Source organism: Limanda limanda, chromosome 16, assembly GCF_963576545.1.
Source record: "Limanda limanda chromosome 16, fLimLim1.1, whole genome shotgun sequence".
In the NCBI taxonomy this organism is placed as follows: Eukaryota; Metazoa; Chordata; class Actinopteri; order Pleuronectiformes; family Pleuronectidae; genus Limanda; species Limanda limanda.
The window spans coordinates 15220851-15238537 of NC_083651.1; the positions used below are offsets into that span (position 1 = coordinate 15220851).

The window sequence follows — 17687 nt, forward strand, 5'->3', positions numbered from 1 at the left end:
AAGAATTTGCCTGCTCACGAGAGTGAGGAAGAGTTTTGAATTTTGTGCTTTTACCAGCATCGATCACACACTAATATTCTGTTTCTCACACATTTGAACTTCACTATAATTAAGGGAATCTAGTGACTTGATATTTGAAACATTTGCTTAATGTTGAATGTGGTTCTAACAACACATATCCTTTATCGACAGACATTACTGCAACCAGAATAGAATAGAAAATGAATTGAGTTGAGTTTTATTAATGATTTAAATACATTTAATCCACTCTGCAACTGATCTGAGAGAGAGAGAGAGAGAGAGAGAGAGAGAGAGAGAGAGAGAGAGAGAGAGAGAGAGAGTCCATTGAATCAATTGGTACTTATGAGATGTAACTGTGAAAGGAGACCTGAGTCACTGTGAATGGTGAGAGCCATGATTAACCTGCGACATGAAATAATCACTGATTAATTAAGAATTCAGATCCTTTACTTAACACTCGAGATGTTCCGTTATCATTTCTCACTTCTTGATAAAGGCTTTGCATATTTTCTATTATTAGCTACACTATTGCCACCCCTTCAAACCCTTGACTTCCCACTGAGAAATATTAATAAATTCAATTGCAGTTAGCACTGGCGAATGCAAGCTTCACTAGCGGGAATCACTCCTTCTTCTTGCTCTGAAAACGGCACTTGCCAGTGGCAGTACTGTGCAACTGCTGTTTTGTTTTCAAGTGATTACTGTGAAAAGAAAATCACAGTTTGATTTGGGTGAAACTTTTATGGTTTAAAGACGTGGTAGCTGATTGGTACATATAGATTGGTGAACTTACCAAAGCCATTTTCAGCCCAATGCATGTTTAATGCTTGTATTGGAACCTCAGTTGAATAAAAATTTGTCAAATATTGTTGATGAAGGAAAACTATGAAGAAGCATGAAAACAAAATGTTCAAATACTTTCATCTCATCTTTGTCATTAGGTACAACACATTTTGTTACTTAACGACAATACCTAAGTAAATGTCCTAACTACATTCCAGCACAGGAAATAATACATTTTAGTGATAATATAACAGGCGAAGACAGAGAAGAAATTAATCATTAATCAGCTCTAAGCTTCTTGACCCTTAAGCCACTTTTAATCAGCATTATATTCCAGTGCAGCTTTTAACCCTAACACATTGTCATGACATTTCTATGATTGTCGACAGATCTCTTGATGAACCTTCAAGCTTTGCTTCTTCTGTATAATTGCCTCTGAGGAAAGAAAACACAGATCTGATATTTGTGTAATAAATATCATCACATTGACATCAGAGCTACAGTGGATTTAAAACATTAGAGCTTCAACTCTCGTACTAAGCTATGGGCGATTATATTTAGTTTGCATGTCAGGCTCCAAGACTTGAAACACCCACATGTAAAAGAATTTTACTGAATATCTCAGATGACTCCGATCACTGTCTTCACCTTCTCTCCGGTATAAATCGAAATTTGCATCAAGTATGTCTGCAAAATAGCTTGTGAATTTCTGAATTTCCGTCGGTCCAGAGGATATATGTTTTTGAAGATCAATGATTTAGAACAGCGGTGCCCAAAAGCCATTTCACCCACACCTAAAGTTAAATGGATTTTTAATAGTTGTTTGCACTGTCTAATCTTTTCAGCTTGTTTCACCACCCGTGGGCAATAGGTTAAGTAAATACAAAGCACCACAGTAAAAGAAAATATCCCGTCTGCCAGCACTGAAAATATCCTGTAAAATACAAAGAGGTGCTTGTTTAAAACATTTAATGTGATAACAGAGCAACTACAAATGACCTGATAACTTATTGGAATAAGCAGAAAAACTTTATATTTAGTTTAAAAAAACAGACTTTAATATGCTTCCACTGAACCTGCTAAAATGTTGATGATTTTTCTTTCACTCAGAAGCCAGGCGCTCTTAAAATATGGCTCACTTGTTTAACAGTATTCCATGAGTACGTTGACGTTTTTTTAATACGAGTGCAGCAGTCTGCCTATGATTTTTATGAGAAGTTAGTTATTACATGCTCCCGATGTACTGACCATGAAATGATACCGTATACATTGTTAAAGATTGGGTCAAATCCACAGTCTTCTGTGGGCAGTTACTTTACGGAGTTCCTGCCAGTTTCCTGGCAACCTGCACTCCAGCTTATAGACACCTGCAAAACATGTATTGCCATTTATACACTTTCTTTTTATATGGATTAAAGTAAAAATATATGATGTGTGGGTTAGTGAACTTGTTGAACAGGGCTGTTCTTTCGGGTCCCAGTCTTTATGCTAAGCTTACTACCTGTGAATAAGGGTATTTCTCAAAATGATGAATTATTCCTTAAAGTTCAGTTAAAGCCAACGTCAGGCTTCAGCTGTCTGAATTATTCAGATCAATATAGGATCTCTATCCTGGCAGTCGCATTTAAGTTTTTTATTGTCAGTCTACTAAAACTGGACCTTTGGGAGCTTTTAACGTAATGAAGTAATTTAAATCTGATGAATTATTAAGATGACTTGAAAAAACTGATCTCTTCATTTGTATTTTTTAAAGTACCCTGCTCATTTTGTAATAAGTTTCAGTCAGTGAAGGGAGCGGTTTAGAAAAAAAAATTGTCCAATAAATTGGTCTTACTTTTGGAATAAGTTGAGCCGTCTACTTTTGTAACTAGATGTTCTATCCATCCATCCATCAGTCAAATATCCCTCCATCCATTATTTATACTGCTCATCCTTCGAGGGTCATGTGGGAGGGGGCTACAATCCCTCCTGACATTGGGGCGAGAGGCGGGCTACACCCTGGACAGGCCGAGCTTCAGGATGTATGTGAAAATTATGCAAAACACACTTTTCTGCTCATGCTGAAAAATGGTCGATGAAAATAGCTTGAGAAAGTGCCTGACAAGCTAAATGCTTGTGAATGGGAATAAGATTATATCTAGTAAATCTAATACATAAAATAATACACATGTTTTTTTCATTGGTCTATTGGCGATGAATTTAGATGGGAGATTAATGGTGCCAGCTGCAAGAAAACTGTAGACTTGAAAACGTGAAGTTATCACTGGAACATTATAGACCCAGTCGACATCGCCCGTTTACAGACAGACAAATATAGAACACACTGTGCTCCTTTACACGACCGCACCAGGTGAAGCGTTGCTCCCTCTCTCTGTTTCACACGCAAACGCATCTGTATCTACAACGTTCATTTCCTCTTTGTCTCGTAGTTCCTCGCTCCGTCTAATTGCTCTCAGTCAGTTGAGCGGATCTAATTACAGATTCTCTTCCCACCTGTGCAGTTATGAATCTGCAGAGAGAGGGAAACTTGGCGAAGAGAGAGAGGAACGATTCTCTCCAGAGTGTTTACGAGCAGCGAGGCCCCTCGTTGGGTTTGCCCGGAGCTGCTCGCCTGTTCAGCTGGTACGGATCACGGTGAAGTGCTCCGCTGACACTCGGGTTTCAAAGTGCAAGCGAGGAAGGCTACTGGAGGCCTGGGGGTCGATTTCTTTAAATTACGTGACACCTCAAGCTCCATTAATAACACCATGTGATGACGGCGTGCTTGTGAACGGCTCATTATTGGATTTTGCTGCTCAGTTTCATTAGCAGTGCAGTGCAGCAGCAGTGTTGCTCTAGCATGGGTTTAGCATTAAGTTCCACGCTTACTGTGCAGCTGTCTGTCAGTGTGTGTGTGTTATCATCACGTCTCTGTTCAGGAGTAATGGAAAAAGAACGGTGATGCATGAGTCATGTTTTATTTTTAAACAGAACAGAGAGTCTCCGGCCGGTGTCCAGTTAAATGCCAACATGGTCATAAATTACCTGCAAAAGCCGCTGATTTTTAGCAGGTAAAATTTACTTTGTTCCTTATTTGTGCTTCAACAGTTAGCATTCTAATCCGATCAGGACTCACCAAAGTTACTCAAATTAAACGTAAAATATGGCACTTCGGATGCTAGGGGTCTCTTACTCAAAACAATGGCAAAATAACAAGTTTGATGAAGTAGCGAGGGATCTTGGGAGTTGTAGTTTTCACCTCTATAGTCAATGAAAATACTCTACTCATGTGCATATCATATTCACGGATAATGATAAATTCAAGTTTTATGTACTTTAAGTGGAAAACGGCATTGAATGATCGTGACCAATACAAACAGTGACAGCTGTAGCAGCAACAGGCAAAGTGAAGATGACGCAATTAAAAGGCGTGCAAAATGAAACGTCCTATTACCTTTAGTAAAATTGTGGATTTCTCTGGGTCTAAATGTTGTTGGAAACATTTTTAAAAATGTTAGTACACATGTCAACAGAATGTTTTACACAGGTCTGTTGATCCTAAAACCTAAAGGGGGCTTAAAATTATGTCTCAAATTTTCATGAAAATCTGACTTTCACTCAAAACACCAAATTGAACCCTTGTTGTGGCGGTAGGGGGGAAATCAGGAGACTGAAAACTGAGAATAGATTGTTTGGAAACCAGAGAAGCTGTAAGAAACCGCTAGTAAATGTTTAGAAAGTCAATGTTGTAGAAGAGGAGATATTTATTTTGATAATTAAATGAGATAAAATGCCTCTAAAAGGTTTGAGAAATGAATGAATAAATTGATCTTATACTCTCTGACAGTAAGAGTCATCCTCTGAGAATATTTTAATATTGTTCAAAACTTTCACATCCATTTATTTAACAGTTGGCCAGAAATTGCTTCTGAAACAAACATTTCTAACTCAAAGAAGAGCTAGAGTCAATGAATAATTAAAAACATTGAGATTCATCTTCTGGGAATAATGAATCCAATAGATTTTGAGATATTTCACTTTGGTTACAAAGTAATTGACAGACCTGTGAATACTGCAAATGTGGCTGCAATCTTTTTAAAAGCAGTTTGTTGCAAGAGCCAAATACATCTCAAAAATCGTATGTTTGTTTTTTATATATTTATACTCGATTGAAATTGATATCAAATATTGATAGAAAATATGCAGTTTGTCTTTGACTGGCCTAAAAAATACGCTGAAGGTCGACAAGATAGTCAACATGATCACCAGCTCTTCTGTAGCAGCCTTGCAGGAATTTAGCTTCTATTTATTATATGAGATGGACTCTTTTCATGAGAAAACTATTTTCAAAATGCTTTCAACGCTCGACGAGAAAATGTTCTTCTTTGTGGTATATGTGTCTCATCTGTATTATTGTCGTTAATACTTTAAAGTTTCAATCTTTTTCATTGTACGTGTATGTGTGTCTCTTTGTGTGCCTGTGCACATATAAAGCACACACGTATTATGTACAAAGTGCGGCCAAATGACAACATGCCTTTTCTCCCGTTCCATTTTCACACCATTCCACACGGCACCATTAGCTGGTTGACTGAGCCACAGATGAGCTATGCTTTACAGAATCCAAATTACACCAGAGCCATTTTTCATCCTGCGCAGCTCTTCACAGGCAAAGAGTCATAGATGGGCTTTCTCACTTTCCTTATTTGTCCTTGTCTGCTGGAGGCCTGCCGCCGGCTGACATAGCCTGAATTTAAGTGGACATCAATCTCGATAAAGAGGCAGAGCCCAGAGTAATATTACCTCTGCAGATTTCTTTTCTCTTTTTTTGTTTTGTTCGCCGTTTAGCCAGACAGCACAAATAAGCATGTTTCATATCACAAAGTGAAACATTGACCTCCAGTATGAAACACAATATGTGAATAACACACATGGCATGGGGGGGGTTCAGCCTCTAAATGTCTCTATCCAGTCCACTGAGAGGCAATCTCAGTTGTGTTAAATTTTTTAAAACCTCGGCTCGGAATGGGACGAGATGGGTCTATTTGCATGGCTGTGACATGGTGATAACAAGATTTCCTCCGGCTGGCCAGTGGCCTATCGCAGTGCTGCGAAAGTGATGCTGGGAACATTTGGCTCAGAGTAGCAGCGTGGCCACTGCGGACTGGACTTCTGCACTTTTGGTAAATGAGAGTCATTAATTCTGCATTTCTTCACACGTGGTGCAGGAGCCCCTCTTCCTCATGGGGCGAGTCCGTACCCTAGCCCTACTGATCCCAGTCAGGACCACTTCTCTTTCCCCTCTCTCTCTCTCTCTCTTCTGTCTTCATTCTCTCTGCTCCTGTCTCTCCCTTGTCTGTCTCTGTTAGGTATAAAGCTCCCTCTGTTTGTCGAGCCCATCTGATAAGTTGCAGATAAGTCACCATTGTTTGGGGAAAGATTTTCATCGCCTCTGATGCTGCAGGCGCTCTTCTTTTTCTCTTATTATGAAATATGAGCTGTTCCCACTTGGCTCCCTTGACCTAAATTTTCAGTATTTGCACTTGACAGTTTTTTGAGCTTTTTTTCTCATGTGTTTGTGTTTGTTATAAAGTAAGCAGACGTACCTGAGGCAGCTGCATGCATTTACATCATAATGAGATTCAAAAGAAGCCTGCGTGGCTATACCACATTCAAATTTATGTTTTTAAGGAGCTACAAAAGGCAAGGAGGAAAAGTTCAGCCTAAATTGCAGTTCAGAGTCAAGAGGAACATGATGACAGCTGATATGCATCAATGATAATAGACAAAAGCAACTGTTTCCTCCGCTGGGGCATCTACACCTCACAGCACGGTTGCAGTGCTGCGATGGAACGGCGACAGTAGAAAACCATTTGGCACGGACATACTGTAGTCCGTCACCTATATTAAAATCTAAGTGAGCATCACAGGCCATTTGCAATCCACGGTGTAAACAAACAGAAGAGCTCTTCAAAGGCTAGGACTTCAACATAATTGGAAAGGAAATGGAGCCAGAGCTGAGCTAATGTTTCTCGGCTCTTTTCCTCCGCCATTAGCGATCGCAGGTCCCAGAAGAATAAAAATCTGGACAGGTCTGCTGTCAAAGAACAGCCGAGTAATTAGGATTTTTTTTCTTCTTCTAAAGTATTTATCTCCCATTTCTTCTTTAACTCTTTGGCTGCCTTACACGCTCAAGTATGCTTTAGTTTCACGTCCCTTGTCTTTTTATATTGGTCTTTGGTCTGTTCTCTGAAATATCAGCATGTGTCATTCTCTCGTGATGAAAGCAGCAAGCAACATTATATAAACTGGTGCGGTGCCCGTTCTAAACCTGCCTGTGTGGAATGGGCTGTTTGCTTGTTCCCTGGTGATGCTGGTTGCAGCTGTCTTTCTGAAAGTGTAAAAGTGAACTGCTGTAATTGAGCTGCAGCGAATAAAGACTGAGCACGCAGAACCTTGAAGCTGCACAAAGAGCTGTTCAGAGGTTTTGTCAAAGTCCAGTGAAGCTCGACTCAGTACGTAAAACCCTGAACTGGAGATTCAGTTGTTGTCACCGCTGTCGTTAACTTGCCTGTTGTCGTGAACGTGCTGTCGTCTTGATCGACAATGTCACTATCGTTGATGAGTTATTACCAGGGCGTGTTTATTGATTTTGTTTGTATCGCGTGTCCAAATAGCACCAAAGTCCATCCTGAACTTCCTTGGACTCTTGACAATACACGTGGCAAGTTTAAGGCCGATACCACGAAAAGTTCCCGGGATTTTCGAGCCACACACAGTCACAAAATTAGAATATATTAGGTGCTCAAAAGACAACAAGCTGTTTATTGTGTTTTAGTGACGATCAAACGAGCAGTCACTCGTGGGCATGCTATTGTTTCTGTGTAGTCTCCCAACGACAGGATGATCTAATTTACTGAGGAGGCAATTGTAGAGTCATTATGACAGCCTGCTGGTGAGGTCTGATGCTGGGAGGTCTGTGGATGGAGAGACCTCTCCTGACAGACTGTCTACCGGCTGTCTCCGGGTCTGAAACTCACACAGTGATCAGCTGGTGGTTTGGTGATGTCCAACTCCCCGTGGCATCCCCATTAAATCACAGAACAAAGACTTTGTCATATTAACAAAGAACCTGTGGGGTTTACAGCACAGAAGCACTGGTGCGTGGCGATATCAATCAAACACACACGGCCGGTAAATGTTTGACTAGCTGGGTTTGGCTGCTGTGCAAGTCCATCACAGTTATAAACATTATATATTTAGAAGATTCTGAAGCGATCACAGGTGCTAATTGAAAGTGTTCAAAACAAACGGACTAAGTGGAGATGATAATGGAATGTGTTTTATGTTCAACAAGGCCTTCTGGCTTGTGTTCACACAGGGGGATAATAATGAGCCGTTGACCTTTTAGTTTCCGTTGCCCACAGCCGATTTAAGTAAGCGCTCTGCTTTCGGAAGTTCTATTAAATCTGTGAGTCATCGGCACCACTCGCTACATGCAGCCTCACAACATTCTGTTGACTTTGTTAAATTGATCTACATAAAAATTGAATTTGCCCCAAGAAGGACTGGAACCACATAATTGTGTGCTTGTGGACTGTGATGTGAAGGCAGAGGTAATTGAATTTACTGTGTAGTCATCAGAAGACACAACAGTTGAGTGTTAGGAAATGTGACGTCCAGTGAAAGGTTGCAATAAATAATCTTTACTATTTACATTATTGTTTGCACCAACTGATCATTTGTTTGTCAGGAGGATGAGGCGAAAATCCCTGAATGTATTTTCATGAAAGTTGAGGGATGCGACATGAGAGAACTACTTCAATCTGTCCGGAATCTGTACAAAGCAGCAGATTTCTTTCAATTTTCTTTAACTTTTTCACATTTTCACTGATTTCTCAGGGAATAGTAAATGGCTCTTGATGAAAACAATCAGGCACATTAAGGGAACTGATGTCAACGAGTGTGTGTAATTTAGTGTGGGGGCTTGATTTTATTTAATGGGATTGTTGTCCCTTGCCAGTGGTAGGTGCTCTAGCTGAATCTTTTAAATTTCAGAAAATTGTAAAAAAATATATATCAGAAAATGGAAAACCATCTCTCAGAGCCCAGAATGATGTCTTTTATTTTATGCAAAGATGAGTCCAGACCCTGTCCTATTTAATTTGGAACAGGGGGAAAAAAAGTGTAGAATCAAAGAATCACAATAGAAAAGTATTATCTGTGGGCATGATTGGAATAATTTTTGTCTTTCTTTAATCATTTTCCACATTTTCAGTTAATTTCTAAACGTGAAATCCTTAACAAGGGAATGTGGTTTTACCTTTTAATTGTATGTTCATAAGTTGTAGTGCACTGTGTTCTCTCTTGTGTAACTAATTTTGGAATACTTTTGAAGTAGATTAAAATCAGTGCACCGGCTGTTACAAAAAAGCAAGAAGTGACATATAACAGGTTATTTTGTATGTAAGTGTCTGTTTCCTAACTGGATGCATGTCCTCCTCCACTTTTCAACACCCCACCTCTTTTTTACCACTGTTATGACAGATGCCATGCTGCTGGTGGCGCAGAGGCTGGAGGGACCTTTCAACATTGAATCCGTCATGGAGCCTATTGATGTCAAGATTTCCGAGGCCATCATGAATATGCAAGAGAACAGTGCCCAGGTCTCCTACAGGGTATGTCACTTAGGTTTATTCCCCCCGGAGAACAAAAGTAACACCTCCGACAGATTCAGGAAGTCCAACTCCTCACATGCGGAACAGTGAGGAAGTGTGCTGTAAGCCACCCTGAGCCCTGTCTAAGGTGTGCAGTACAACACGTTCTAATTATGTCCAAGTTTAGGTCTTGTGTTTGAATTATATGTTTCAGTTTGGTCAGGAAATCTGAGTTCAACTAACAGTAGTTAATGTGTTTCCTGTGTTTTACTGCATTTTTCTGAGCCCACAAAATGGGAGTCAGGAAGAAAAAAAAAAATCTAGGTGGTCGTGAAGAATTTTTTTTTCTTCTGCCCACACAGTTTTGGATGCCAGTTTTCATTCAAAGTTAAATGCTCCCTTGGTTTTCCCATGCAACAGATGCAGTTTATGTTTATGGTTTAAGTATACGTGGTGTTTTCCCAAAGGCCTGTAAAAACTAAACTCTGTCATCTTAAATAGCACTGGTCACAGCTCCTAGTCGAGTCACCTATCAACGTGGTTGCCTCAACTTGACGTAGAGCCCTTCAGTGGGGTGCTTCACAGGACCTTAACAAAACAGCATTTCCCCCCCGATTTTTTCCGCATCCAAAGCAATTTAAACCTCTGACAATTGGGTGCCCATGTTTTTTGTAATTGCAGGTTTTTCAAGGTTGTGGCCAGCCGAAGCCCGCAGGAATGACTAGGTCTACCCGTGGTGTTTCGGATGTGTTCAACGCCCGCTTCAGGCCGTACAGCCCGGAGGAGCGGCCTACCACTGCAGCTGGCACAAGCCTAGACAGACTGGTAAGGAGACAGAGCCCATGCTGCTATTTTCAGGCAAGACACCGCTTCAGTGTAAACATCATTTGTCTTTCTGACTTGACACTGTTGATTAAAGCTGGTGATTTTCCGCCGTAAGCCCCCTGGAGCCGGAAATTAATTCTTTGTACCTGTCCTCCGTTCAGGCCCCTCTATTGATTTGTGTTTGTTAACGAATCAACAGCCTTGCCCCATGAGGGCAGTGGAAGGGTGCGGTGCACTGCATTCAGTGCCCGTCTCATCTCTGTGTACTCGGACAACAGAAGAGAAGGGGATGAAAGCGGATAGACGGATAGATTTTGCGTGGCTGACCATATCAATTGTTTGCTGTAAAGCGCGCCTTTATTTTCTATCAGATTAGTTGTATGTTTGCTGGATTGGATCTTGATACATGGATTTTCATCTCAAACAACCTTGAAGCCTGAAATGCTGCATCAGGGGTAAAGGTCAACGTGGAGCTGACAGCTCAATTCAGGTGAGAGACAGTTCTCATCATGGATTACCTCTGCAGCCACGGTGCCCTTCCTTTCTCCCCTCTAGCCCCTTTCAAAAGGAATCGTTTCAAGCCACGTCTCAGTTATGTTGGTATTTAGAGCTACTTTTATCAGAAACCCTCGTAAAATATTTTCCATTATTGACCCTTGAAAAGAACCAGATGTATTAAATCAGTGGAGCAGAATGGTCGTCTCTCCCTCAGTGCTTCAAACACACTTAATTAAATGCCGCAGCACCATCTTGCAGGTTAATAACATGTTATTTATTTAATGAATACATAATTAGCAAACCAGCAGCTTTGTTTCCATCTGGCTCTTGCAATCCCTCAACAATAAAGGAGTTATTTGTGTTTTTTTTTCCAATACTAATTATGTTTTTACACAACCTAAGTCATTCTCCACATATTTCTGATGTTTTATATAGAGCCCTTGCCTTTGTAGCTCTGTATGTCCATCAACGATTGCTTCCACCTACACTGAATTAATTAAGGCTTTCTGTTTCCCTGCCTCTATGCTGCAAACCAGAGGATTGTTTGGAATGCGATGCAACACAGTGTAAGGTTCATAATTTTATACTCATTTCAGCTGTTGTTTTGTCTTGTGTTGTTTAATGTATCATGGAAGTTAAAAAATTCAAAAAACCAGCCTTGTGACCTGTTACTCCCAGCGGTAAGTGTCAGTTATAGTCAAATTTCCATCTCTCACGGGATTCAGTGTCACACGCTGTCTCTGAATTTGCCATGAAGGAGCATTTTCCATTAATTTATCCGGGGCTCTCAAGCGGGAACTGTCCAGAGGTTGATAACGGCCACTGTGGTGTATTAAGGCATCAGAGTATCAGCTGTTAAACACCGTAAGTCAAGCTGCAAACTCCGAAGGGATAATTGAACACGTGCCATGGTGTCCTTGGCTAGTGAGAATTTCTCCCTGGAGATCGAGCATGAACCTTGGTTCGACCACTATATCTATTCCATTCGCATTCCAGTCTCAGACCCTCATTGCCATATAGCTAATAGAGTCAGCTCCTCAAGGAAGGCAACCAATCGACATGTGACCTGCGTGAGAGCAGGCAGAGGGGAGAGCAGTGAAGAGCTTGTGTGGGAGCGATGCAACCAGCACCTGTGCTAATGCAGCGATGTAGGGGCTCCAGACTACTCAGGAATAACTGGGCAATTAGCCTGCTTGGAGAGGCCCGCAAAATGGAGGTCGGTGACAGGGGCTTATTTTCGACTTTCCATAACTGCATTACTCGGTGTACCAGAGCAGGATATACCATTATATACGTGTCCCCGACAAATCCAGGCTGGTGTTGCCACAGGAAGCTGCAAATTGTGACATGTCTGTTAATGTGTTTAGAAACTTTTTACATTGATAGAGGACTAAGGTTTTCAGAGTTTAAATGTTTCAAGAAAATAGCAACAAAATGCATATTAAGTTGCACTAACATTAGAGCATCACTTGAAACCGTCCATAAATCTTCACTGACATTTAAATAAGTATAACTTATCATAATTTATTGATCCCCTGGATGTTTATCTCATTTAAGCTCAGATTTTTGTCTCCACTATCTCTTTCCCTGTTTTCATTAAAAATATGTGTTTTTCGCAGCTAATTGCTTCACAATGTCCATCGGCTTTCTATTCCATATCAGGAAGTGTTTTTTGGCTTTATCAGAGCATTTTACTGAGTAGTGCTGTCTACTGCAGCCAAAAAAATGAACAGAAAAAAGTTAGATGAAAGATGTTCTGAGGGGAAATGCAGAGTCAGGTGATTAATCCCCTGTGGTTCATCCCTCTGAGAACACCTTTCCGATATGAACACTTCATATTGTTAATATGAATGTGTTGATTACAGTAGTTATAGATATACTGATATATGAAATGAATGTGTGGGTATATATAAACAACAGCGATGTTTTCCTTGTTTGCTGTACCTCTGGATGATATTTCCGATAATGAGCTGTCAAAAAGATGTGTTAAATACTGAAAATATTGCCACTAAGAAAGAACAACACCTGAGACAGGTAACGTTACTGAGTTCGGACTTCATGATGAAATAATAAGCACAGCAGGGCCGGGTCTAGACAGGCATGTATGAGGGGGCAGCAACAAATCTTGAGGGGGCATTGTGCTTTATTATATTATTATTATTATAAATTGGGATTTAGTTTGAGGGGGCACAACATTTATTTGAGGGGGCCAGGCCCCCTCTTGCCCCTGCCTAGACCCGGCCCTGAAGCACAGGAGTGTACTGGTGGTTGTGCGGTTATGTTATTAATGGCAATGTTAGTTAGATTTCAGCTGTGAACTTTTTTACAATATCATCGTCTCCTCTCCTACGTCTCTGTTCCAACCAAAGAAGGTAATAATACAATCATATAACACAGAGTAATTTTTTTATCAATTCACTTAAAGACTTGCTGACAGGTCTTGATAACTGGAGAACCTCATCATACACAGTAGAAAGATAAAGTGTGGGGCAATATATTCTTAATTTTTCTACCGTTTTCATTATCTCCTAAATCCTTTAGTGTCCCATCTAGGTTTAAATTTTTACAATAATCCTACGTTCTTCACTTTAACTTGTACCTTGGTTTAGATTCTGGTGAGTCTCTGGAAAGGAAGGAGGGGAAAGCAGGGCTTGGTGCAGACTGTGTTCAGTCCGGGAGAAGAGCTGCTGACCGAGACTGGAGGTGTTCTCGGTTGCCTGGGTTACTGAAGGGCCCTTTGAGGCTCTCTGAACATGTCTTCTGTGGCAGAGGTGACATGTCAGGTCAAGAAGCTCTTTGGTGGCATGGTGCCTATGTCTGGATGAGCTTCTCCCTTGAGTTACTGAAAACCTGGACATTGTTGGGCATTAATGGCTGATATGCCTCTTCATTGGTTGGAGACAGTCGCTGTAGAAATAGAACAGAAAGGTTTTTTTCTTTTTAGATCCAATGGGTGTTGTGGAATCACACAACCCATCCCTTTGGGAAAGTCTACTCTAGGGTACTGGAAAGGATCAATTGTTGAACTCCAGATTCAAAGGGAGCAATCTACGGATTCTGTCCTGATTGTGTAACAGTTCCTTGTTGGTTGAGGTCATGCGTTTTGGAAGTCACACATTGGTTTGTCCTGCTGCAGTCTACCTCAAGCTGTCACACAGCGAACAGTATAACGTTGGCAGTTAACACACATAAGCATGCAAAGGCGTGGTAAGGACATACATCAAACTGCCATGAAAATGCATAGCTGCCCTAGTTATAACCTTCAATTTCAAACTTTTGAAACATTTAAATGAGTTTCCATTGAGGTGCTGCAGCAGCTGAGACCGCGGCCTTCAGCGGCCACCACACTGACAGCGAGTGCAATTCTGAATGCAGAATATTGATGTGTCAGAACCCACTGCTGAAGCTGCTCGATCACAAGAGATGAACTAATCATCACAAAAAGATGGAGTACCTATAAAGTAGTCATCTAAAAAATAATCATTTATGTTAGGTCTTTACTTTTGATGGACCCAGTGAAGGAGGGACAAGCAGTAAATGGTCCGGCCCAGTAGGAGTCTAATGCATACATTGTCCCTGTAGGTTATGTAGAACTCAGAGGTCATTCAGACTGCAGGCCCACCCACTTGTGTTTCTGAAGCAGTTTTACCTTGGGGCACCTCGAGTGTTTAATCGATAACGGCAAATTAAAGTGTTTCAGCAAACGCACTTAAATAGCCTGAGGTTATGATGCATAAAGTATACACGTAATTGATCTTACATTCCATATGCATTTGAATTGGCAAAAAATACATGAGGTTTAATATGATTCAAGGAGTAGCAATGTGGTTCTGACATATCTTACCAAAGTTTTGTGTCTATTAATAATATTATTATAAAAAATGTGAAACTACTGAGCACTGGTCTTGGTGCCGCTCTGTGGTATTAGCCCAGTTCTCCCTGTGCCAATGTGGGTTTTCTCTGGCTTCCTCCCACAGTCCAAAGACATGCAGCTCAAATTCATTACGTACTCTAAACTGCTCGAGGTGTGAAAATGAGTATGAATGGTTATTTGTCAGCCCGGTGATGGACTGCAGACCTTCCCATGATGCACCCCGCCTCCCGCCTAATGTCAGCTGCGATTGGCTCCAGCCTCCCCATGACCCCTACAGTATGATAGCATAGTAAATGGATGGATAGATGGATGCACACTCGTCCTGTCGTCTTGTGGACATCACTGATGCACACTGGCTTTTAGCTTTTCGGGTATATTCAATAAGAAAACACAACTAATAATGTCAAGATTAATACAGACAGGAACATGCTTATGTTATTCTGAGTACAAGGGACATTCAAAGTTCAATACTAGTTTTCTTATTTTTTATTTTTTTTAATGGCTCAAAATGAAATTACATATCTTAGCACAAAAGAAATCAGGAAATCAAGATGTAGAAGGCCTTTGAGGAGAAGATGGTAAAATATGAAGGGGCTGGCAAGCAAATGTTGAAGCGGGGGGGGGTGGATCCAATGCAACCCTTCGTTGGGTCGGCTGCGGAGGCTTTGCAGTTCCGTTTGCTCCACAGGGCACAGAGGACCTTGGCAATCAAGGGACTGCACAACAGGAGAGCCTTTAAGAAAATCACTGGTGCCGCAGAGAAGGCATCAAGATCCCTGAGCTACACGAGCGACACAAGCGGCGGGCTGATCGCCACCTGCTGGGTCGCCTGGGCGAGGGCGGCTCACCCAGAACACCCAAAGACCCAGGGTTACATCATGGATATTTCACCAGGCCCTTTCACCTTTGGGAGCCACCATTAGGCAGAGGTTGAATAAGGATACATGTTTTTTTGTTTGACATGTGAACAGCAGAGTATTGGAAGTAGCCATCCCCTTGCTGTGGTTCCTCAGAGCGGAGATGAGACAGGTGTTCTGGGGGAGGAAACCACTCGATTGTGGTAACTGATTTATGAACAGCAATTAATTAGCCACCGTTATTCATGAATCAGCCTCTCCCCTTCAATATGGCAACACTGCAGCGCCTCAATAGTTTTTCTGGTAATGTTTTCCGAAAGAGGTTCTTGGATGTCAAACAAATACTTTGTTCAATATTTTGCAGATAGAGATGCGTGTGTGCAGCCGTTGTGACTTGAAAGTTTAATCAGAGGTTTTCTTTTTTTTTTTTTTTTATCCAGCACGAACAAAAACGCAGGATCTGACCAGTCACAGCTCACTGGAGGCTTAGGGAGAAATATAAAAAATATAGAAACAGAGTGAGTTTAATTTGACCTGAAACTCAGTTTGTCTTCATGGAAACGGCTCCTTGTTATTTATGTTTCATACCTGTGTTCTGTACATTAGGAGTTTTTGTAAAGGTGCCAGTCTTTTCTTGCAGCTGCCTCCTCTTCACCATTAATGTGAAATTATTTATGCGTTAATCCTCTAATAGGGACATGACTGGGGTCCCCCCCTCCTCAGTGAGAGCACCTCTTCGTTGTCCCACCCACTGTCCTCGTTTCCATTCTGACACGGCATAATTACCCATGACAGTGACACTGCTCCGCCTTGTGAAAGTTGACAATAGTTGAAAGTGTCCTTTGATAAGAACTCCTTGCCTGTGCGATAGGCAGGGAGAGGCAGGGAGTGCATTCATTTCTTCTGTTGCCTATAGAGGAGCCTGGAGGAGCGGGCCCACCTCCAGCTCAATGAGCCATGACTGTTTAATTGCCTGACATTCTGTCAGAGCACACACACCCTCAAAGCTCCGAGAGAAATGGAGATTTCAAAGTCCAAAGAGGGGATAAAGGCACAACAGACTGTCAGGCTTAGAGGCACATTAAAGATAAGAGGGGCTGCTTTTAATTTGACACTTGTAACAAGTTTTCTGTGGTTCAATTTGGAGCAGTTTTATTGGTCCTCTTTGTCGCCCCTGTGTAATACACGGTTCATATTTTATCGGTATGGCAGTGGAAACAATGAGAGCCAAACACAAACAAGACCAGACTGTAGAAGGCGACTGTAGGGAGCAATATTTGACAAATTGCAATCCTCTGATCCGTGGCTTTGTGTTTCTGTGAATAGTATTGGACCTTGCTTCGTAGCTTATAGAAGATATGGAATTGAAATTTCAATGAGATGTGTCCGATAATATATTTGTAGTTAAATCTTTTCTAGACATCATTACAGACTTCAAACATTCAAGCCAACCGAAAAAATGAGACTAGAGGCAGAATGTGTCCGTTCATATTTGATCGATATGGAAAGCTCACTTATCTGTTTATTCTTACTTATTTTTATTGAATTATTTTGGTGAGTAATATCTTTAATTTCTTAATAATGATTCTCACTGGTTTTGCCCACTTTCAAATTTCACTCAATCTTCTTGCAACAAGTTCCAAAGAAGATGCCCCCAATAATTGAAGGGCGGTGATAATACAGTTGAGGTTGTAATTGTTAGTTGATGGATTGTATTTTGTCGAATTAAATTCTCAGCTCTTCTGTAATATTGATGTTTTGGTTATCCTGTGCACACAAAACTGATAGAAGATTTAATATTGTGACAAAGAGCATAGAATGGAACAGCTATAATTGTAAAGAAATTAGGGCTGCCGTTCATCTGTGCAGACATAATTTACTCCTGACCTTCTCCGTCTCTCCCTCTCTGCTTCTCTCTGCCGATCTCACCCTGTCAAACTTTACTTTTCTACAGTTGAATACATTTTTTATCAAAAACCCAATGTCAATCAATAGTGGTATACCCAGCATGCATTTAGGCATACATTCCAAGGGTTTTAGTCATAAACTTGCCACATTAATTCCTGACTTCTGCTCGGAACAGACAAAAAAAACACTTGTGCAAAACATTGTGGAAAATGTTAATAAAGCAAACTTCTGGACAAACACTCCATATTGGTTTCTAACCCCGGGGCACAAGATAAATATGAGGGA

The 17687-nt window shown here is 41.0% G+C and overlaps 1 protein-coding gene across 1 annotated transcript in view; it reads left to right on the forward strand.

Annotated features, from left to right (window-relative positions):
• LOC133021912 (glypican-6-like) overlaps positions 1–17687 on the forward strand; it is a 79048-nt gene that overhangs the window by 42114 nt on the left and 19247 nt on the right. The window contains exons 5-6 of the mRNA XM_061088918.1: positions 9331–9461; positions 10122–10265. Of these exons, the coding sequence (XP_060944901.1) occupies positions 9331–9461; positions 10122–10265 (275 nt within the window). The remainder of the gene's footprint in view (positions 1–9330; positions 9462–10121; positions 10266–17687) is intronic.